The 24,721-nt window shown below is 45.1% G+C and overlaps 1 protein-coding gene across 1 annotated transcript in view; it reads right to left on the bottom strand.

Moving 5' to 3' along the window:
- Positions 1-11,270: 11,270 nt before the first annotated feature.
- LOC111973723 (protein FAM222A-like) overlaps positions 11,271-24,721 on the bottom strand; it is a 69,791-nt gene continuing 56,340 nt past the window's right edge. The window contains exon 3 of the mRNA XM_024001111.2: positions 11,271-12,854. Within this exon, the coding sequence (XP_023856879.1) occupies positions 11,362-12,854 (1,493 nt within the window). The 3' untranslated portion in view covers positions 11,271-11,361. The remainder of the gene's footprint in view (positions 12,855-24,721) is intronic.

Genomic DNA, 24,721 nt, shown 5'->3' with positions numbered 1-24,721 from the left:
CTTGGCTGTGTGCTTAGGGTCGTTGTCCTGTTGGAAGGTGAACCTGGAGCAGTTTTTATCAAGGATCTCTGTGTACTTTGCTCGTTCATCTTTCCCTTGATCCTGACTAGTCTCCCAGTCCCTGCTGCTATAAACATCCCCACAGCATGATGCTGCCACCACCATGCTGCACTATAGGGATGGGGCCAGATTTCCTCTAGATGACGCTTGGCATTCAGGCCAAATAGTTCAATCTTGGTTTCATCAGACCAGAGAATCTTGTTCCTCATGGTCTGAGAGTCTTTAGGTGCCTTTTGGCAAACTCCAAGTGGGCTGTCATATGCCTTTTAATGAAGAGTGACTTCCGTCTGGCCACTCCACCATAAAGGCCTGATAGGTGGGAGATGGTTGTCCTTCTGGAAGGTTTTCCCATCTCCACAGAGGAACTCTAGAGCTCTGTGGGTGACCATCAGATTCTTGGTCACCTCCCTGACCAAGGCCCTTCTCCCCTGATTTCTCAGTTTGGCCGGGCGGCCATCCCTAGGAAGAGTCTTGGTGGTTCAAACTTCTTCCATTTAAGAATGATGGAGGCCACTGTGTTCTGGGGACTTCAATGTTTCAGAAATGTGTTTGTACCCTTCCTCTGATCTGTGCTCGACACAATCCTGTCTCTGAGCTCTACGGATAATTCCTTCGACCTCATGGCTTGGTTTTGCTCTGACATGCACTGTCAACTGTGGGACTTTATATATAAATGGGTGTGTGCGCTTTCCAAATCATGTCCAAACAATTCAATTTACCACAGGTGGACTCCAATGAAGTTGTAGAAACATCTCAAGGATGAACAATGGAAACAGGATGCACCTGAGCTCAACTTCGTGTCTCACAGCAAAGGGTCTGAATACTAATAAGGTATTTCTGTAAATAGTATTTCTGTTTTTTCTAATAACCTGTTTTTGCTTTTTCATTATGGGTATTGTTGGTAGATTGCTGAGGAAAATGTTTTATTTAATCCATTTTAGAATAAGGCTGTAACGTAAGAAAAGTGGAAAAGTCAAGGGTCTGAATACTTTCCGAAGCACTGTACAGTATGACTGTATATTACTGTATAATGCGCTGCTCATAACACATCTTGAATTGAATCCTGGCCCTACTTTGTGGTGTAGATGTTTTTCCAAATGCGCGTAACGCTCTCAACCCTATACCTACTGTGTACACCTCTCATACCCTATAGCCTACTGTTGTACACGCTCTCATACCCTATATGCCTACTGTTGTACACGCTCTCATACCTATAGGCCTACCTGGTTTGTACACGCTCTCATACCCTAAAGGCCTACTGTTGTACACGCTCGTCATAACCCTAAATGCCTACTGTTGTACACGCTCTCATACCCTATAGGCCTACTGTTGTACACGCTCTCATACCCTAAAGGCCTACTGTTGTACACGCTCTCACATACAGTACACACCAACAAATGAAGAAGAAAGGGAACTTATAACATGGTCACATGTTAAAATACCACATGATAAAATACCATTATTTGATTGGATCAAGTTATCACCTGACAGCCAGAGGTAATAAACACACGTGTAGAATTCTGTCCAACTCAAAGCCTAGGAACAAGTACAAGAGTGAATACACAAACATTTCACTTTGTCTACTGGAAGCTACTTTATAGTATGAGCGAGAGCAAGCGACTGCGAGAGGAGGTGAGGTGAGGGGAGAGAGAGGTCAATGGCTTTCAGTTGACCTCTAACTAATCAGGGTTATTCCTCGTTTGGAGAAACCTCTGCTACCCCCTCTCTCCCCCATCATGCACTGTATAATCAGCTGCTATAGGACACCTGAGTGTAAAAAGAGTTTAATCCAAAGCTTGTTTTATCTCGCCCTCTCTTTATCTAAGCCCATCTTTAGACGTTCCCAGGTCATATGGTTCCCCCTCCCTTTAAATCTCCATCTAGGAAGGAATGCTATCCCATTACACAATCAAAAAGGTACCCCTCCCCACTTAATTTTTTGTCCTTCCTTTGTGAACACCACACTACTACATACAACTCATACTTTCTTGCTTCCCCCTTTTCCCCTCAAACCACCGCAGGACTTTTCTCCAGCGGTGGAAAAAGTACCCAATTGTCATACTTGAGTAAAAGTAAAGATACATTCATAGAAAATGACTGAAGTGAAAGTCACCCAGTGAAATACTACTTGAGTAAAAGCCTAAAAGTATTTGGTTTTAAACATACTTAAGTATCAAAACTAAATGTAATTGCTCAAATATACCTAAGTACAAAAGTAAAAGTATAAATAATTTTTAATTCCTTATATTAAGCAAACCAGACGGCACCATTTTATTTGTATTTCTTTCTTGGATAGCCAGGGGCACACTCCAACGCTCAGACATCATTTACAAACAAAGCATGTGTGTTTAGTGAATCCGCCAGATCAGAGGCAGTAGGGATGACCAGGAATGTTGTCTTGATAAGTGAGTGAATTGGAATCATTTTCCTATCCTGACAAACATTCAAAATTTAACGAGTACTTTTGGATGACTTAAGTAGTACTTTAAAGCATTTTTACTTAAGTACTTTACACCACTGCTTTTCTCCTAACGTGGGGCACCAAGGTTAATTATGCAACAGTAATGGTCAAACAAACTATAGATGAGAGAGAGAGAGAAGCAGTAGATAGTACCAAAGTCACCCAAATCCTGCCTGCCTCAGGTGTAGTTGCAGACTATCAGGTGAAAAAGCCACAGTGGATTGTAGAGGGCAGCAGACGATATGCGATCATGGTGTGCGATCATGGTGTGGTTCATGGAGTTTCAGCCTCCCACCACTAATGGACTTACCTTGGTTACCATAATCAGTTAGGACAGGGGTGGGCAAGAATTTTGTCTTGAGGGCCAACATTTCTGCGTGGATTTCTTGCCAGAATAATTTGTTAATCAAAAGCAATTTGCGGGCCAGATTGAATTGGCTTGCGGGACGGATCCGTATGTTGCCCACCCTTGAGAAGGATCTGATGGGAGAGACCTTTACACAAGAGGTGGAGGGAGACAGAGGGAAACAGAGGGACAGAGAGAGAGAGAGAGCATGTGTGTATTTTATATATTCAAGTGAGTAGGCCTACATTGCAGTGAAATCATATTATCATAACATTCTACCCACTGTGAGAGGAAAAACAACCAAAGCCGTGGACATAGAAGCCATCATCCATTTTATTTACTTAATGTCAAACAATATTACAGAACAGAGGACAGAATAAATTAACCATCCACATCAAAATAAAGAAATTTCAGTCCTGAGATTGACAAAAAAGCAGGGAACAGTAATATTAGAATTATCCACTATGGTACCTGGGCTGGATGAGGGGGGGTTGAGGGGTGGAATTGTGAATGAGGGGGCACACAGCGGCAGTCTCAGTAGATTGGATAAGATAGAGGTGGGGTGGGGAGGGGTGCTGTAGGGGCGAATATGGGGAGATTGTAAATGTGGGCTGGGATAGAGGGGGCTAAGCAATCACAGGGATGCTTTGCTGTAGGCACAATCAAAAGTTGAACATTCCAAGGCTAAAGGATTTTACAGCTTTTTTCTTTTTAGAATTCAGAACCTTTTATTCGAAATCCAAGATTCAAATACACTGAGCAAAAATATAAAAGCAAATGTAAAGTGTTGGTCCCATGTTTCATGAGCAAAACGCTTATTTAAATTTTCTGCACAAATTGGTTTACATCCCTGTTAGTGAGCAAGTGGACTGAATATTTTCCGAATGCACTGGATATGATTTTCTCAAGGTTGTGGCACCCTCAGACTTTGGCAGCAATGGAGATCATTGTAGAATCTGTCCTGTTTGTCTACAGGAACCACACAAAGTGCCACACGAACAATGAATAGATACAATTAGAACAAACAAACAAAAATTCCTCAGACTTTTTAGATTGGATACAGCAATATAGCCACCCCATGAAATAGATGAGAGATTTGGGGGCCCTTCTAGAATTAATTTGTTGTTACATACAGTTGTAACATTGAAGAAAGTTCTACTTCGTAGGTGCCTGAAAATCGTGCACAGCTGCACTCCGTTGGCAGAGAAGGGCTTCTAAGCTGTGCCTCTGATTCTATTGATCTGATCTTGGATCTGTACTATAGGTTTATTTTCCAATGCTTTTATTGCTTTTTGATGATATAAAGAGAGAGAATGCTAGAAACAACAGTACTGTACATTCAAATGTAATATTCACATGTCAATCTGTCAACTGTATCACCAGTGCCCATGAGGGATAACTGTAAGCACTCTGCTCCACATCTGTGGGCGATTCAATCCCCAATATAGATATCGTGCAACTTGTGTAAGGCTCTTATGTCACCTAAACAAGCCTCTTCAAGAAAAACTGAATTATCAATAGAAACGATGGTTTGCTTTAAACAGAGCCAAACGGAGGACTTTGTTGATCTGATGTTCCAGTTGGTAGCGGAGAGGTGGAGGAAAGGTCCCTGAGATAGGGGACCACAGGGGCCCAATGGTGCAGCCAGGGGATATGTCTCAGCTAGCCCTCTGGTAAGGAGTGGAGTGTTGACCTTCATTGATCTGCCCCTATCCCCTGTTCATATCTGCAGTAGTTCTATGGCCACAGGCATGTACACAAGGTGAAAAGACGCCATGGACTTGAAGCCAGGGGGCGGGGGCTGGGGGGGTTTACTGAGAGATCTTAACAGCCTGTCTATCACAGTCAATCCCTCTTTACCTCTCCCCCATTGGCCTCACACTTAGTATCTTCCCTCTGCCAGTGTCACAGTGCCCTTCAGATGCCTGAGATGCAGAGCACTGGGGGAATGCATCAATAGACATTCTGTGAGATTAACTTTTCTCCATATCCATTGGCCACAGTTAGATAGCAAAAAGGTCGTGGAGGTCATTCTCTCTGTAGTAAAAGAGTAGGCGGTTGTTATATATCCACTGACATCTGCCCTTCCAGGAACAACTGGCAGGTGATAAACAAGAACAAACCATTTGTGCTTCATACAAATGGAAACCTTTCAATACCCCTCACTGAAAACTGTGCTAGGCCGGGATACAAACAAACTGCACCGACATCCCACTGCACTTGACTAATAAAGGTAATTTTATGCTTCAGCCGACATCTGCAGCATTTACCAGTGAAAAGACAGTGTGATATTGGTGTAGTGTGATTTGTTGGAATCCTGGCCAGAGATCTTGATAGATTGGCAGAAGGGTTTGATGTGAGTAACCAGTGTGCATCATAACACTCCCAGAGGCACACACTACTGTTTCTCAAAACATAGCCTATGTGAATATGGGAGAACAGTCACCGGCTGTGAGGCTGAAACCAGCAGCAGCCGCAACGTGGCAATTATCCTGATTACTAAATGCTTCAGGGGCTTGCTCTGACCCCCACTGCCTCTCCATCTCTCTCTGTTTGTGAGATCTGTCACAGAGAGCAGGCAGGGCCCCTCAGCCAGCTAGGACCTGGGCACATACAGCCACATCCATGCATAATCCAACATAAAACAAATCCTCCCCCAATCATCAAAAACAGTAGGCCATCTTTCAAAAGAGCCTTCGCTGCCTCGGAGCCCAGGGTGTTGTGGAAGAGGAAGGCCCTCTGAGACGACGCTGCATTGGCTGTGTTTCAGTAACTCCCACCCCCCTTATACTGCCCCATCCCTTCAGTCCTCCTAACATTGGGTTTGTTTAAGCACTGGTGAACTCTATTGGCCCTGGATGAGGGCGAGGGAGGGAGGGAGGGCTTCCATAATGACATGCCATATGGCACTTTGCCTCTGCAGCTGAGAGAGGCCCTGCACGGATGGACCCATGGATGGACGCCCACAAGTCTTATTGAAAATGTAATTCCATTATCCTAATATAGGCTGAGCATCCATTGTCCTAAGTAGACAGAGGGTAAGGTATATTACATCAACAGTAACCCCCCTTTATCCAGAGTCTGGGACAGAGGGACAGACGGTTTGGAGGCTGTGTGTGACCACAAAATAAAGCCTCCTATCCCACCCAATGAAGCACGAGAGATACATTGTAATAGTATTACTGAATGCTAACAATCTAAAACAATCGCCTTTATTGACCAAGGGTCAATGGTCCCGATTTTTATAGATGAATGGAACGATGACACTTTCTTTATGGAATAGTTTAACTCAAACACAGTATTATTCTCTATCCTCAGATAATGACTAGTACAACTCTGAAAAGCAGTGTTGCAAATGGACATTACATAATAAATCAACCGTCTACAGGACTAGTTTGAGAGGATAGTGCCCATTGTGGAGTGCAGAGCTTTGAATTTGGCTATAATATAATATAAGCCTCAATTTAAGTCTGTGTGGAGTCAGGAGAGAGGAAGAGAGCTGAGGAGTAAAGTCCTGCACGTCCACTGTTTCAAAAGCACATTGACAATCTGCGTTTCAACGCACAACAATAACGTCCCAAAAGGGACAGACAGAAGATGACATGCCCTGCACGAAGAGATACCCGTCTGGAAGGGTGCTCTGAGACGTTCCGTTTGTGGTGACAACAATCTGACAGATACGACCAAAAGAAGAAAGACAATCCGTCAGCATGCCAAGTCCCCAGGGGCTCATGTGGTCAGCTTGAGTGTCTGCCACAGTGAAGTCGAAGGGCAGAGGGCATGAGCTCACAGTTCAGATGTTTATTTCTAAAATATCCTTTCAATTTTCTAATAAGGAGAAAAATGTAGATTTGATGGTATTTTGTCATTTTCAAAAAAAATAAAAACATGAGAAGAAATACCTGATGGGATAAGGGATATAATACAATATAGTTGAAGGGTTTAATCGATTCTTCTGTCCCTCAAGAAAATCCCCTTGCTCTCTGAAAAACAGGATATAGTGCATTACAATCCTGTGGGCAAATTCATCCCACTCCCACAGTTCGTCACCCAGGCGTTATCCAATACTCTCATTAGATGGGAGGCCCATCACCACTAACGTTTCCTTGTGGAAAATGCTGACACCAACTGCTCCACACAAGTCTCACTAGCCCTCCTCCAACATCATGTGACATGGTTTAATGCATGGGTGCAGAAGCCAAAGGGAAGGGGATTTGGGATCTGATGCATCTTCTGTAAATCTGTCAAAATATTTCGACAAGACTGAATAAAACGATGCCAGAAACAGAACTGTGGCGGGGGTACTAAGCTGTTGAAACAACATTAAAATATTTTACTATGGAATGTTAAAGGCCCAGTGCAGTCAAAAACATGATTTGCCTGTGTTTTATATACATTTCCAAACTATGACGTTGGAATAATACTGTGAAATTGTGAAAGTTATAAATGGCCTTTTAGTTTAAGAGCTGTTTGGTGGGATGGAGTTTTGGCCATCCATGGGGACATCACCATGTGGTAAATTAGTTAATACACCAATAAGAGAGCGTTCTAAACCGCTCTGCCAATAACAGCAAATTTTCAGCTCAAACTGAAAACTTTCAGTTCAGTTCTTCCTGCTCGAGAAATGTTTGTTTCTTTTTGACCATTTTAATTGAAAACAATCAATCACAGTAAGGTAATTAAATTGTTACCCCGAAATGATTTGATATTGAGATAAAAACTGCTGCATTGGGCCTTTGAGGCTTACTTAAACTACTAGTGCAAGTCCAGGTACTCTTTGGTCTAAGAGCTTTGCTTCATCAGCCTTCCAAGGACTTCCACAAACATTAGCATATTCATTAAGACTCATGATTCTGATTAAAAAGCAGGTTGAGGGGAAAACGTAAATTACGTTTGCTGATGCGTTGAGGTGCTGTTAGTGGTCTCCTTTTTGTGGCTCTAGTAAATCTAGGGATACAGTGTTGGAATATCTTCAAATTCGAAGATACAAAGACTGTAGGTCGATAATTGTTATTTTTCAGTGTATGTGAACAATGGACGCAACTCATACTAGGCCATTTGAACACGTGGCAAATTTAAAAGAGCAATTCCTTATGCAAAGGTTAGTTTGGCTTCTGTAATGACCTCAAAAGCATGTATGAAGCCTTTTTAACACACATTTCACACACACAAACCTTAGATATAGCCACACCATGACTCGCCAGAAACACAAGCATCCCCAGAATCATGTGGATATTTGACTTGAGATCATTTTCTCTCTTTTTTTTTAGGACAATAGAAAAATAATGACAATTCTCACAGCCAAGATTTGGCTTCTGAATATATTCTCAAATGAGATTTATTTTACACCTGAAAACAGAAAAGGATGGGGATCGGGGAACATTGGGAATGTATTCACAACTGTAGTTTACATTTTTTGGTGTAAGCTCAGAGAAACGTTAATACAGTCATAATAATTGCACTTTATAAATCTCCACTGTTGCCAGCATTTCCCCGTGACAAAGCCCAGCTCTCTCTCCAGTTAATAAATTCAATTTACCAGTGAAATTTGACTGACAAAGGAAATGCTAATTTGGGACCAGAGGACTGCTTCACTGCTGCACTGATCCTATTTGTCTTTTTTCTCGGGTTCACTCGAGTCCCAAAAGGCATTAGACATCTCAGTAATTTAAGTGCAGCACATTCAAGGGAAACTCATAGACATAATAAATATTTAAATGTTCTGAATCCTAAAGTCAATGAATGACCTGGACTCAACTCATCTCAACCATGGGCTGAAACGTACTAGGAAAAAGCAGTGAACCTTGTCTCACCTCACATCACCTGAGAGGACAGGGCATGATTGTTTCACTTTGTTCTTGTTTTTCGGGGTATGGGGCACATCGGTGTACCCTGGACAGACTCCCTTGGTCCCGGCTCACACTCCTTCTATATGATACGTCCCAAAAGTGAAAGGGATATCCCACTTCTACCATACTTACTTATAAAAGTTAGGCAAGAGAGGAATAGCATTATAGCTGAATTAAGTAAAAAGCCCTCTCATAGGAAAAAGCTGATTCAGCCTCATTTTCAGATTCCTAAACTGGGGGTTTCTTTGTTGGGGGGGGAGGTCTAGGGGACAAAAATAAACTAACACACACAAGGTCATAGTGGACAACCTCTCAATCATAATCTTCAATAGTGACATTTTTCTAATCTTTTTTTTTGCAAAATGTTTTGTTTTGAAGATATACTGTAGATTCCAGTGTTGGTTAGAGAAGAGAGCACTCTGGCCAGCCACTATGCCTTACACCAGAACATCAGAAACTGCACGTCAGTTTGAGGAGGAATAACAAAATAAACCAATAAACCCCACATGAAACAATAAAAAGCGTTGAGACACTTTCCCCCATAGCAGCCAATGCATATAATATACCCACAAATATATAAAACAACAAAAGTAGTTTCAAGTTTAAGTTTCTTCAACATATCATATCCAAACTACCCATTTCCAACCTCCAAAGTTAACAATGTTTTTAAACTCCAAGCAGTGCAATTTATAGTATCAATTATAACAATAATTACTAATATTGTAATATATTTTTCATTCAATATTGTGATTCTTGCACATCATACCAAAGTACTGATTCCATGTTTTTATTTTTCTTCTTAGTATATTGTGTGTGTGTGTATGCATATAGGTGTGTGTGTGCGTTTGTGTGTGTGTGTGTGTGTGCGCGTGTGTGCGTGCGTTTGTGTGTGCGTGCGTTTGTGTGTGTTTGCGTTTGTGTGCGTGTGTGCATTTGTGTGCTTGTTTGTTTGTTTGCGTGTTTGTTTGCGTGCATTATTGCATGCGTGTTGTTTGTTTGTTTGTTTGCGTGCGTGGTGTTTGTTTGTTGTTTGCTTGCGTGCGTGTCTGTGTTGTGTGCGGTTTGTGTGCGTGTTTGGGTGCGTGTTTGTTGTGCGTGTTTGTGTGCGTTTTTGTGTGCGTGTTTGTGTGCGTGTTTGTGTGCGTGTGCGTGTTTGTGTGCGTGTTTGTGTGTGTTTGTGTTTGTGCGTGTTTGTGTTTGTGCGTGTGCTGTTTGTGTTTGTGCGTGTGCGTGTTTGTGCGTGTGGCGTGTTTGTGTTGTCGTTTGTGTGTTTGTGTGCGTGTTGTGTGTTTGTGTGCGTTTTGTGTGCGTGTTTGTGTTTTGTGCGTGTTTGTGTTTGTGTGCGTGTTTGTGTTGTGTGCGTGGTGCGTGCGTGTTTGCGTGCGTGTTTGCGTGCGTGTTTGCGTGCGGTGTTTGCGTGCGTGTTTGCGTGCGTGTTTGCGTGTTTGCGTGCGTGTTTGCGTGCGTGTTTGCGTGCGTGTGTGCGTGCGGTGTGGTGCGTGTTGTGTGGTGCGTGTTGTGTGCGTGCGTGTTTGTGTGCGTGCGGTTTGTGTGCGTGCGTGCGTGTTTGTTGTGCGTGCGTGCGTTTTGTTGCGTGCGTGCGTGTTTGTGTGCGTGCGTGCGTGCGTGTTTGTGTGCGTGCGTGTTGTGTGCGTGCGTGTTTGTTGTGCGTGCGTGTTTGTGTGCGTGCGTGTTTGTGTGCGTGCGTGTTTTGTTGTGCGTGCGTGTTTGTGTGCGTGCGTGTTTGTGTGCGTGCGTGTTTGTGTGCGTGCGTGTGTGTGTGTGTGGTGTGTGCGTGAGTGTGCATGTGTGCGTGCTGTGTTGTGTGCGTGAGTGGAGTGTTTGGCGTGCGTGGCTTGTGTGCGTGCTGTGTGCGTGCTTGTGTGCGTCGTGCGTGCTTGTGTGCTGCTTGTGTGCGTGCTTGTGTCCTTGTGTGCCGTGCGCGCTTGTGTCCTTGTGTGGTGCGTGCGTGTGTTGTGTGCGTGCGTGTTTGTGTGCGTGTGTTGCGTGCGTGTTTGTGTGTGTGTGTGTGCGTGTTTGTGTGTGTGTGTGTGTGCGTGTTTCTGTGTGTGTTTGTGTGCGTGTGTGCATGCAAATGTATGTGTGTGTGTGTGTTTGTATGTGTGTGCCTATTCTTTTGGAGTTTAGAAAGCAGCCCTACACCTTGGCCCTTTGGGTCCTTCTATGTGACTACAGCACCCCACTGGCTTTCTATTTGGATGGGGGAACAGAGGTGGCTGTATGCACTTCATATCAAGCTATGATTCTCAGGAAAAAGTTTAGTCAACTCAACAACAAAACAAGAAAAAAAAAACAGCCCCAAATTCCAGTTGGCAAACTAAACCACGGAACATCTGGAGAATCTTCTAAAAACCAAAACCACTGAAATCCATTTTCTCCCCCACTGATAAATAACCACTCTGGGCTAAGAGGGAGAACCCCCCCAGCCTGTCATCCAACACAGGATCCAGTCTAACGCCATCGCTTCCCTCCCTGGAGCCCCCGAGCTGCTTCAAGCAGTGCCAGTCTCAACAGACTTGTACATCCCCAGGAAGTCAAGATCTTCTCTGTCCCTCACCTTTAATCCAGATTTTGCATCATTCATTAATTCTTGAGCTCTGGCACTTGCGCTCTTATCCCCCACTCTATCTGTAAATCGGGAGGCGGATGTGGGCATGCTGGTGGTCCAACAGCCTTGGCACCGACACAGTCTCGTAGCCTTTGCCCAGCATCTGCTCTTTAATGCAGGGTGGGTGGATGTCGTTGACCAGGTACTCCAGAGACTGCAGGCTGCTGCTCAGCACCGATGTGTTGCACAGCTGGCTCTTACTGGGCAGGCTGCAGCAGAGGCCTCCCCCACTCCCGCTGTCCATGGCGGGGTAGTGGTGATGGTGGTGGGGGTGGTGGTGGTAGCCCATCTCCCTGTGGCCCCCCGTAGCTGGTCCTCCTGTGGTGGTCCTCAGGAGCTCCTGGTGGGGGTTGTAACAGTCACTGTCAGGGGTGACCAGCACGCTGTTCCAGGGCGGGGCAAAGTACTGGCCCACAGAGAAGTTGCCATGCATCCCCATGCAGTTCAGAGGGGAGGAGCTGACCTTGTCCAGGCACCCCCCGCTGCCAACGCCTCCCGTCAGGTGGTAGGGTCTGGAGGAGGAGGAGGAGGACGACGACGACAACACCTGGGCCTTGGCCATAATCCCCCCTCCCCCCGGGGCACCACAGCTTTCAGGGGACTTACTGATGGCCCCTCCTCCCCCACTGCCCCCACTGTACATGCGAAGCACAGCCTGTTGTTGTTGCTGCTGCTGTTTCTGCCACAGGATGTAGTCCATACTGTCCGAGTACACCCCGGCCTTCATGGCCTCGCCACTGTGGGCCGCCAGCGGCAGCCCCGCTCCTGTGTACACCAGGTTAGGCTGGGGCGCAATGCTGCCCACATAGCCGCCCCCTGAGGAGCCAGAGGAGATGCCCATGACACCCCCCGCACCCTGCTTGGAGGGGCTGGGGTTGGTGGAAGGTGCGGTGGAGGAGGTGGCCCCCTGGCACACTTGCTGCAGAGCCTGGGCCTGGCAGTGCTGGTTTATCTGATAGATGATGCTCTGGATGGAGGGAAGATTGGACTGGGAGAGGGGCTGGGCCAGGCCTCGCCCCCCTGTCACGGGGATCATAGAGCCGGCCACAGTGACGTTAGGGGGCACCGAGCGGGAGAGGGCAGGTGCTTCAGGGGGCTTCGAGGACCCCGTGTGGTACACCATCTGGCCGTGGCCATTGGCTAAAGTGCTACTGCTAGGGGGCGGGTACGGGGCCACAGCTATTTGGGCTGGGGAGAGCTTAGTCCGTCTGCCTTCCGAGTTCTTGATGATGCCCTTAGTGGGGCCGAAGGGGGAGGGGGAGGAGGCATTGACAATGGCCAGGAGTCCTGTGTAGCCGCCGGTGTGGAGGTGTGGGTAGGGGCTGTAGCGCTGGCTACCTGTGGTGTCAAAGCCATTCACAGTCCGGTTAAGGTGCTTGTGCTGGGGGACCCTGATGTTGGTGGGGAAGATCTTGATGGAGAGTGGGCTGCTCTGCGTCTTCTGGGCGAAGGCATCCAGCTCAGCCACGCTGGGGTAGCGGGGAGAATGCATGGGAACCACCAGCTCACCTGCAAGACAAAGAGAGAGACACTGGAGTGAGAACAAGGGACAGAGCTAACCAACATGTGACCAAGTAATACATCACCACAGGGAACATCAAACTAATACGTCACCACAGGGAACATCAAACTAATACCTCACCACAGGGAACATCAAACTAATACATCACCACAAGTATAACTACAATGGTTCACAATTTTTAAATATATTTTAATGAGACCATGTTGAATAACTAGAGAGAACTGTGACGACTGCTGATAAACTACTGCTGGGAATCTCTGAATTGTAACGTTTAGATCTAAGTTGTAGTATAGGGGAGTAACCACAGATTGAATTTGAACACATTAATATAGTCATATACGTACACATCTCTATGGGAGTAACACTAGCTAGATATTCTGCCTGGTACCAGAATTACACTCTCATAACCAAGCTCATGTGTCACGCACAACTGAAACTAGTGGTTGTAGTGGGGCTATGCTACCTGAAGTACCTGCAGCCATTCCAACCCCCAAAATTTAATTCCACAATGTTCGAGTCCGCTCACACAAAATACTTTGATTGGCCTTTACTCAGGTTGGAAGAGTTTAACCGACGTGAGTAGAGGTGGCAGGCAGCAAAATGTCCATACAAAAAATAAAACGTGTCAGTGTTGGGGGGTGGTGTACCATGGCGATATTGGATTCAAACGACATTATTCAGACAATTTCATGGCTAATTAACTACGTCCGACAAAAAGTGGCGTCAGGGAAAATAACTAAATTGACCAACGATAAATCAACTGCCACCAATGACTCACAACCTCTTCAAAAATGTGATTTTTATGCAAAAGCTAACCAAAAAAAGCACCAAAATGAGAAGCCAAAGAATCAGTCAACGAATGTTTTGGAAACCTGAGGAGTGTCGAGGGTAGGGGATGTGTGAGCGGGACTTACTCTATATAATTTCCTATCACAAAGTCATGTTAAAGAGACTCCATAGCTAAGCAGTCACAACTCTAATTTCTCCGCTCCCATTACTGATACCATGGAGAGTTCATTTCTACAATGCAATGGGCCTTCAACTATGAAAATTATTCAATCTGCAAGATCCATATCATAAAGGAAATAAAGTGGGAGTTAAAAAGCAGGGGGGAGGGCATAGTATTATTGTCTGTGAATTTTCAATGCCAAATGGAAGATGCTTTTTAAGCGCAGTCCCTTTGCTCCGACTACAAGAGGAGCCTATTAAATGCTGTATGTCGAAGTAAAACATTGATGGTTCAAGACAAATATATTAGGCCTAAATATCACAACCTTTTCAATAGTCAATGACAGATATATCAGACTCCAGCATCACAATTGGTCCTAAATAAGACAAGAGGCAATGGATTAAAAAAACACAATCCTATGTTTATGGCTGTAAATTAACTGATCACAATGTAATGAGATGGAACTGTCATACACAGTGTACAAAACATTAAGAACACCTTAATATTAAGTTGCAGGTGTATGACTAACACCAAAGATGTATGAGTTTCCTGATAAGGACACTGTACATATGTATGAATGTCCTAATACAGACACCGTACAGATTACAAGGACACTGTACATGTCCGAATCTGGACTTGTACATAAAGGACCATAGGCATCCAGATCAGTGGGTAGCAGGACCGGGGCTGCCTGACTGGGACACAACCCTCCCTGGTGACAGCAGTGGTGGCACCATGCTTTGATGTTCCCACAGGCACTTATTTCATTTGCTCTAAAGAGAAAAAGGCCGTTTTTTTCTGATCTTCTTTACAACACAGGATAAAAAAACCCATCTTTGATCATCACATGGTTTAAATGAGGAGAGATACTCAGCTTTGGCATATCAATGACCTGTGCCGCCCCTCGCACTCCCATAATTTCTCCTAATTACTGCCACATGAGAAAAAATACAATAAAAAAAAATTGCCAGAAAGAGCCAGGATTTTTAATTTTTTTTTTAAGGTGGCTAATTCCCATTTCTTTCTGGTGACCGAGTCCATATTTTCCACACCTGACTGCTGTGCCGTCTTTTTCCCTCCTGCAGAAACCTCATTCTATGAGATCAGGCTGGCCACAGAGAAACGCCCCACTACTCCCTCTCTCACCCGTTGTTTGTCAACAGGCAGAACCTCTCTCAGCCCCACAAAGGCAGAGGAGTAGAAGGATGAGGAGTAGAAAGATGAGGAATAGAAGGAGGAGTAGAAGGATGAGGAGCAGGAGGTGGAGTAGAAGGATGAGGAGCAGGAGGTGGAGTAGAAGAATGAGGAGGGGTAGAAGAATGGAGGTGGTAAATTAGTGTCTGTGCTCTTTCTGATTCTAATTGCCTACAATCATTTCTTTGTTGCAGAGTTTGTGACACACACAATTCTCTACGTCATTCTCCCATTCTCTGTTTCTCTCTCCCCTCTCATTTGTGCACAAACACGCTCGTACACACACACACACGCTCACAAACACTTTGATGTGGTGTTTGATGTGCATGGCCAGGGTCTCTTCATCGGTCTTCTCCCAGGAGGAGCAGTATGTCAGGATAAGTAAACTAAGGCCATGGAGAAAGGACACTGCCTGGCGGTGTTCAGGCCAGATCTGCAGCTTTGCGGGACTTATTGGCTCTGGCTGCAGTAGATCACAGTGCTGAGCAGCAGAGTACAGATGGTACTGGCTGATAAACACCCTCTGAGGCACCCACCCACTGCATCCTCCCCCTACTGCCTCCCCACAGGGCTAGGGGTTTCCCGCACACACACACACACACACACACACACACACACACGCACGAGCTCCAGCTGTGATTGTGTGTTTCACTTGCCATCACTGGAGCATCCTGCTCTCTACTGAAATGTAGGGCAGGGACGACAACAGGTGCCTGGGCGGGCGACAGCCTGCAATGCCTCCTGGGCTAAATGCTTCACACTCGCTTCATTTCAACACCTGACAGCCCTGTACGGATTAATTACTTCCCCTGGGGATGGAAGAATACACTTTTTTCTCTTCTTCAGAACGAGGCATGAGGCGACGACCGGCACTCTCACGTGTACATCTGAAACATCGTCACAGAACAGAAGAAATACAGGAAAGACCAACACGGCTTTATAGCAAAATGCTACGACTACCACTCTCCAAACCATCACTTCAATGACTATCCAACCCCGATACCACAAGATTAAACTACCTGAAGTGAAGAGAAGTGGCATTGCCGGGTGCAGCTAGTGGTGGTGAGAGCTGGGCTGGGCTCCCACGCCAGGGTGAGGAGATGGCAGGGAGGCAATTAACGGGCTGACCTTCGCCCTTAACCACCCAGCGCCTGGCACACAATGCCCATGTGTCAGAGCGGGCACATCTCTAAATGCCATCGCTCATTAGTGCCAAGCACCCGAGTAAGAGAGGCAATGTGTGTGTGTGTTAGTGTATGTTAGTGTATCTGCTGATGTAAAAAGGGCTTTAAAAATACATTTATTTGATTGATTCACGGGTTGCCCGCAGTCCCCATGGTTATATCCACAGGGTGGGCGGGTTTAGGGTCATTAAATATTGTGTGGGTGACGGGCAGGTTGAATAAAGAGAAAACAATACCTTAAAATCCAATTTACACAAGACCACCTACTCTTTCCATGGCATAGACTGACCAGGTGAAAGTGGTAATCCCTTATTGATGTTACTTGCTAAATTAACTTAAAATCAGTGTTGATGAAGGGGAGGAAGCAGAGGAGACAGGTTAAAGAAGGATTTTCAAGCCTTCAGACAATTGTGACATGGATTGTTTCCCATGTGTATCAAGAATGGTCAACCAACCCAAAGGACATCCAGCAAACTTGACACAACTGTGGGAAGCATTGGAGTGAACATGGGCCAGCATCCCTGTGGAACACTTTTGACACCTTGTAGAGTCCATGCCCGACAAACTGAGGCTGTTCTGAGGGCAAAAGTGGGTGCACGCTCGGTCTCTCCTGAGATGTCCTAGCACTTACCTTCAGATGGGAAGTCCTCCCTTCAGCAACAATCTCTTGGTGTCCAACCCACACTTATACATACGTTTGTTTTTTTAGTTGTGTTCGTTTCAACATCACGTACAACCTGATTCCATCCTAATCGATATCAGTGATTTATAGCTACTTGTCAAAACAACAGTGTTTCGGATGCTTGTGCAGTTTATAAGGAGCTTGTTTAAAAAATACAAGTAATGTGATTATTGTGGCAGATGTTTGTGTACATAGCACATTTTATCTGAGGTTTTTCCCTTCATTATTTTAGGCTATCTGGCATTAGTGCATAAGCCTAATCTTTAGGGCCTATAACTGTACGCTAGCCAAATAGCCTACACCCCAATTATCAAATGCTTTTGAGAACAGGCAGAAAAAGTTAGTCGATCCACGAGTCAAAAAGGACAATGTCGGAGTTTAATTCAATAATAGAAAAGCAGCGAAATGGAGAGTGGATGATAGCAGTGTGTGTTATGTGTGATGGTTGTGAGACGCTATACAAATCGACAGTCACAAGACGGGGACTTCAAATAGGCCTATGGCACATCAGTGAACTGTAGCCTACTGTGCAGATGGGTTAAATGGAAACTGAAATCTGAAAACTGACTGTAGGTCTATAACCTCTCACATAGCCTTGCAGTAAAATTGTACACCAAATGCAGGCTACATTTTTTGTGGAGAAACATGATTTCTTTCCTTCAGCATCATCAGAGAATGCAAATGCGCAGTTAGGTACACTACATGATCAGAAGTATGTGGACACCTGCTCGAACATCTCATTCCAAAATCAAGGGCATTAATATGGAGTTGGTCCCCCCTTTGCTGCTATAACAGCCTCCACTCTTCTGGGAAGACTTTCCACTAGATGTTGGAACATTGCTGCAGGGAATTGCTTCCATTCAGCCACAAGAGCATTAGTGAGGTCGGACACTGATGTTGGGCGATTAGACCTGGCTCGCAGTCGGCGTTCCAATTCATCCCAAAGGTGTTCGATGGGGTTGAGGTCAGGGCTCTGTGCAAGCTAGTCAAGTTCTTCCACACAGATCAACAAACCATTTCTGTATGGATCTCACTTTGTGCATGGGGGCATTGTCAAGCTGAAACAGGAAAGGGCCTTCCCGAACTGTTGCCACAAAGTTGGGAGCACAGAATCATCTAGAATGTCATTGTATGCTGTATCATTAAGAGTTCCCTTCACTGGAATTAAGGGGCCTAACAATGAAAAACAGCCCCAGACCATTATTCCTCCCACACCAAACTTTACAGTTGGCACTATGGTAGCGTTCTCCTGGCGTCCGCCAAACCCAGATTTGTCCGTCGGACTTCCAAATGGTGAAGTGTGAGTCATCACTCCAGAGAACGCGTTTCCACTGCTCCAGAGTCCAATGGCGACGAGCTTTACACCACTCCAGCCAACGTTTGGCATTGCGCATGGTGATCTTAGGCTTGTGTGCGGTTGCTCGGACATGGAAACCCATTTCATGAAGCTCCCGACAAACAGTTCTTGTGCTGATATTGTTTCTAGAGGCAGTTTGGAAATCGGTAGTGAGTGTAGAAACAAAGGACAGATTGTTACGTGCTACGCGCTTCAGCACTCGGTGGTCCCGTTTCGTGAGCTTGTTTTGCCTACCACTTCGGGGCTGAGCCGTTGTTGCTCCTAGACGTTTCCCCTTCACAATAACAGCTCTTACAGTTGACCGGGGCGGGTCTACCAGGGCAGACATTTGACAAACTTTGTTGGAAAGGTGGCATCCTAAGACGGTACCACATTAAAAGTCACTGAGCTCTTCAGTAAGGCCATTCAGGTACCAATGTTTGTTTTTGCATTTACTCCCCGGGCCCTAAACGAAAGAAACAGAGACGAACAGAGAAGAAGAAAAATATCTCTGACCAGCACACCACTAGTGTCTGTGTGTACCACTACTGAGAGAGCGAGAGAGAGATGGCAGAGCTAGGGATAAACTACAGCATGGTGAGATGGAATTGAAGAGAACAGGACTGAACAGCAGAGGGCCTTTCTCAACAGGGCCTTTAATAACACAAAGCAGAAACACAAAGTGGCTGTAACTGTTCTTCCATTGGTTTTGGTGACATGGAGCTCACCAAGGGCATCGTCCTTGGAGTGCCCTGTGCCGTCTTTGGGGATGGTGTGTGTGTGTGTGTGTGTGTGTGTGGTGTGTGTGTGTGTGTGTGTGTGTGTGTGTGTGTGTGTGTGTGTGTGTGTGTGTGTGTGTGTGTGTTGCCCAATCCTGAACACTCAATTAACACTCCTTTAATCAGACAGCGGTACTCTGAATTCTGATTAACTAATTTTCTGTGTGTGGGGGTGGAGGAGGGAAGGATGTAGGAGGCAAGGTGGGAGGAGGGAAGGAAGGATGGGGTGGGGGGTGGGGTCCACTGGGTATGATGAGGTCCACTGGGTACGATACAGCAATAAAGAGAACTGGGAATGGGATTAGACTAAACAAATCCCTTAAATTCGGTGCACTTCTAAGTGAGGGGTCAAATTGTGTTGATCACAAGAAGCAGTGGCAGACGGAGTGAGCAGGAGAGCGTGGAGTTAGGTTAGTTGGAGGCAAAGGGAGGGAGGGATGGAAGGAGAGAGGGAGGGAAGAAAGATAGGAGGAAAGGAGAGAGACGCGGAGTCAGAGAGAGTGCAGTATCAAATTCAGAGCAGCATAAAACTGCTTGGCATTCTAATTAGTGGCTTAATTGAATATTCACAGGAATAAGCCAGAAAGAACTGGATGAAATCCTCTCCTTCCTTGCTTCCATTTATTAGAGCTCCAAACGTTCTAAAATCAGGAGCAGGTTGGGGATATTTCTAGTTATTATGAGAAGCCAACGAGTCACACATCAAATCAGAGCATCTGGTATTTTCTCACTCTCAGGCACAAGCCAGTATCAATGTGGTGCTTACTTTACACATCCATCTATCCCCTCTTTTATCCTACACCAACAAAGCCAAAGGAAATGTCCTTGTTTAAAAAGAAGAGGGTAAAATACTAGGTGGTTGGGATGTTTGCAATTATGTCTTCACAGAATGATGAACACATAACATGCATTAGCTATAACCAAATCAAAAGAGGCTGTGAGGACGAGAGGGTTAGGGAAAATACAACAGGAGCTGATTTGTAGGTAGGTAGGGGGAGAGAAAGATGAAAGAAAACACAGGGTCAGCCACAGTGCAACATCCACCAGGTTCACCGGCGTTAACCTGTTCTCCAGAGACGAGTCGCTGCTGTTAAATGTGCATGAGCTGTCAGCACCATTGAGGGCCACAGAGGACATTAGCCGCTGCAGCCCCGTCACCCTATAAACCACAATACTTTTAGGCCAAGCCATCCTAATCTACTTTTTTCCATTTCCACCATGCTGTTGCATATTCAATCTGTCCTCCCTCCCTCCACGGAGCGAGCAAGCAACGCTTTGCCCTTTCCACCTCATTGTTATGGAAGCTATTCAAGTTAATAATTAATGGCTAGAATGGCCTTCCAATCCCTCATGCCCGAATCACTTACTTTGGAAAAAGTTTTACTTGCTTAAATGTATTGCATTCGGGAATTGACGATTTGAAAAAGCATTGTTGGAGGGGACACCCTTGACCCGTGCCTATTGTTGGGTCCTCGGCTAAATAGAATCAGGGCTATGACATCCCCCCCCCCCCTTGTTACCAACGCCAGACAAAAGCAGGGCTGTGAAAGGAAGCGCAGGCCAGGGGGTGGAGGAGGAGCCAGAGGCGGCACGCTAAACAATACCTGCCTTGTGCTAATGGAGGTGTCATCTGGCACATGGCTGATTAGTCAACGATTACAGGCCGGTCCTCGATTGCCGTGACAACTGCTGCAATGCACAATGGGCCCTGATAGAGCCAGCTGTTAGGTCCTCTGCAATTAACCCTGCATCCCTGTCGTCTCCGGCGGTGGCCCACCTCTAATTGACTATTGGGCACACAAAGCAGGGGCTGTAGGCCAGACCCCCCCCCCCCCCCCAGCCAGAGGTAAAAACTATAATAATAGCTGTCCTGCCGACTCGGCCACCAGTCAATCAAATGTCTGGCTCCCCTGCCGGAGCTTCCGGAGGAGAGAGAGATGGAGAGAGAGAAAACTGAATGGAAGAGCTTGCGTGAGCCAGCTATCAACAGGGCACAGTTGCCTGGCGGGGGTGGGGGACATGCTGATTATGCCCTCAGCCAGGGAAACGAATTCAAGTGCATGTGGGGGGAAATGAGTCCCACTGCTTGCTTTGCTCAGCATCAGGAGAAAAACATCCCAGGTACACTCATCTATCTCAGTTAATCACAAGGTTGATTGTTACACTGAACAAAAATATGAAAGCAACATGTAAAGTGTTGGTCCCATGTTTCATTAGCTGAAATAAAATGTTCCATATGCACAGAAAGCTTATTTCTCTGAAAAACATATTTGTTTACATCCCTGTTAGTGAGCATTTATCATTTGCCAAGATAATCCACCCACCTGACAGGTGTGGCATATCAAGAAGCTGATTAAACAGCATGATCATTACACAGATGTACCTTGTGCTGGGGACAATATAAGGCCACTCTTAAATGTGCATTTTTGACAAACACCACAATGCCACAGATGTCTCAAGTTTTGAAGTGAGCATGCAATTGACATCCTGACTGCAGGAATGTCCACCAGAGCTGTTGCCAGAGAATTGAATGTTCATTTCTCTACCATAAGCTGCCCCCAACATCATTTTAGAGAATTTGGTAGTACTTCCAACTGGCCTCACAACCGCAGACCACGTGTAACCACACCAGCCCAGGACCTCCACATCTGGCTTCTTTACCTGCGGGATCGTCTGAGACCAGCAGCCCAGACAGCTGATGAAACTGAGGAGTATTTCTGTCTGTAATAAAGCCCTTTTGTGGGAGAAAAAACAATTCTGATTTGCTGGGCCTGGCTCCTCAGTGGGTGGGCCTGGCTCCCAATTGGGTGGGACTATGACCTCACAAGCCAACCCATGGCTGTGCCCCTGCCCAGTCATGTGAAATCCATAGATTAGGGCTTAGTGATTTGTTTTTGTCACTGACTGATTTCCTTATATGAACTGTAACTCAGTAAAAAAATTGAAATTGTTGCATGTTGCATTTATATTTTTGTTCAGTATATTATATATACAGTAATCCCTCGTTTATCGCGGGGGTTACGTTCCGAAAATGACCCGCGATAAGTGAAATCCGCGAAATAGAAAACTTTTTTTTTTTTTTACAATTAGCAACTATTACATGTATACAAATACAGTGACTCACGTGTAGGCCGTTTCACTGCTCTTCAGACTGGGCCGCTGCATCCTGACTGCGCTCTGCAGTGTTCTCTTCTTCCGCCGTTTGGGCCCATCCGCAGGTGCTTTTGTCGGTCCAGGCCGTTTCGTCGACATTATGGGTTTAGGAGATGTTCGAAATTACAAGATAATTTGGCCAACTTAATGTAAATTTGCCAAGCTGTTTTAGAAATAAAAAAAGGGGGCGGAGGGAAGAAGAGGAGGAAAAAAAAAGGAAAAATAACCCATCCCCAAGGTAACCCCCACTCATCTATCTCAGGTTAATCACAAGGTTGATTGTTACACTGAACAAAATATGAAAGCAACATGTAAAGTGTTGGTCCCATGTTTCATTAGCTGAAAAATGTTTCCATATGCACAGAAAGCTTATTTCTCTGAAAAACATATTTGTTTACATCCCTGTTAGTGAGCATTTATCATTTGCCAAGATAATCCACCCACCTGACAGGTGTGGCATATCAAGAAGACTGATTAAACAGCATGATCATTACACAGATGTACCTTGTGCTGGGACAATATAAGCCACTCTTAAATGTGCATTTTTGACAAACACCACAATGCCACGAATGTCTCAAGTTTTGAAGTGAGCATGCAATTGACATCCTGACTGCAGGAATGTCCACCAGAGCTGTTGCCAGAGAATTGAATGTTCATTTTCTCTACCATAAGCTGCCCCCAACATCATTTTAGAGAATTTGGTAGTACTTCCAACTGGCCTCACAACCGCAGACCACGTGTAACCACACCAGCCCAGGACCTCCACATCTGGCTTCTTTACCTGCGGGATCGTCTGAGACCAGCAGCCCAGACAGCTGATGAAACTGAGGAGTATTTCTGTCTGTAATAAAGCCCTTTTGTGGGAGAAAAAACAATTCTGATTTGCTGGGCCTGGCTCCTCAGTGGGTGGGCCTGGCTCCCATTGGGTGGGACTATGACCTCACAAGCCAACCCATGGCTGTGCCCCTGCCCAGTCATGTGAAATCCATAGATTAGGGCTTAGTGATTTGTTTTTGTCACTGACTGATTTCCTTATATGAACTGTAACTCAGTAAAAAAATTGAAATTGTTGCATGTGCATTTATATTTTTGTTCAGTATATTTAATACAGTAATCCCTCGTTTATCGCGGGGGTTACGTTCCGAAAATGACCCGCGATAAGTGAAATCCGCGAAATAGAAAACTTTTTTTTTTTTTTTACAATTAGCAACTATTACATGTATACAAATACAGTGACTCACGTGTAGGCCGTTTCACTCTCTTCAGACTGGGCCGCTGCATCCTGACTGCGCTCTGCAGTGTTCTCTTCTCCGCCGTTTGGGCCCATCCGCAGGTGCTTTTGTCGGTCCAGGCGTTTCGTCGACATTATGGGTTTAGGAGATGTTCGAAATACAAAGATAATTTGGCCAACTTAAGTTAAATTTGCCAAGCTGTTTTATGTACTACACATAACTGCACGAGACGACAAAATGATTAGCACAATTCGTAGCATGTTTTGATACAAGAAGCGGGAGTGAGTTTTTAGCGAATCAGAATGCAGAGCACAATGCACCAAAAAAAAAAAAAAATGCATTATGAAAATCCGCGAAATAGCGAATCCGCGATAAGTGAACCGCGAAGTGGCGAGGGATCCCTGTATACACACTGTATATTATTTTAGAGGGTAGATCAGCTTTATTGCAGATAGATTGTGGCTTTAATGTAATTGTCTATATCATTTCCAATCCCCCATATAGATATCTCTATATATTTTTTATTATTTTTTGTAAATATATGTATTATTTTATATATACAGTACCAGTCAAAAGTTTGAACACACCTACTAAGCTCCAGGTGGTATCTGATTTTAAGAACATTGGCATCATACTTGATTCCAACCTCTCTTTTAAAAAGCATGTGAAAAAGTTAATTTAAATAACCAAGTTCACCCTAGCTAATTTCAGATTTATACGAAATTGTTTGACTACAGAGGTAGCAAAACTGTACTTCAAATATATGATACTCCCCCACTTAACATACTGCTTGACTAGTTGGGCCCAAGCTTGCTGTACAACATTAAAACCTATTCAGTCTGTTTACAAACAGGCTCTCAAAGTGCTTGATAGGAAGCCCAATAGCCATCATCACTGTTACATCGTCAGAAAGCATGAGCTCCTGAGTTGGGAAAATCTTGTGCAATACACCGACGCATGTCTTGTATTCAAGATCCTAAATGGCCTGGCTCCCCCTCCACTCAGTACTTTTGTTAAACAGAAAACCCAAACATATGGCAGCAGATCCACAAGGTCTGCCATGAGAGGTGACTGTAAATTTCCCTTAAGGAAAAGCACCTTTAGTAAATCCGCTTTCTCTGTGAGAGCTTCCCATGTCTGGAATACACTGCCATCAGACACACATAACTGCACCACATATCACACTTTCACAAAATGCATGAAGACATGGCTAAAGGTCAATCAGATTTGTGAACATAATCCCTAGCTGTGAATTGCCGCTTTCCACGTTGTCTGTTGTCTGTAGCGTTGTCTTGCTTGTCCTATGTTTGCTCTGTCTGTATGCTACGTCTTTGCTTGTCCTATG

This window comes from Salvelinus sp. IW2-2015, linkage group LG15 (genome assembly GCF_002910315.2).
Source record: "Salvelinus sp. IW2-2015 linkage group LG15, ASM291031v2, whole genome shotgun sequence".
In the NCBI taxonomy this organism is placed as follows: Eukaryota; Metazoa; Chordata; class Actinopteri; order Salmoniformes; family Salmonidae; genus Salvelinus; species Salvelinus sp. IW2-2015.
The sequence above is the reverse complement of the archived record's forward strand: the minus strand, read 5'-3'. Positions and strand labels throughout refer to the sequence as shown.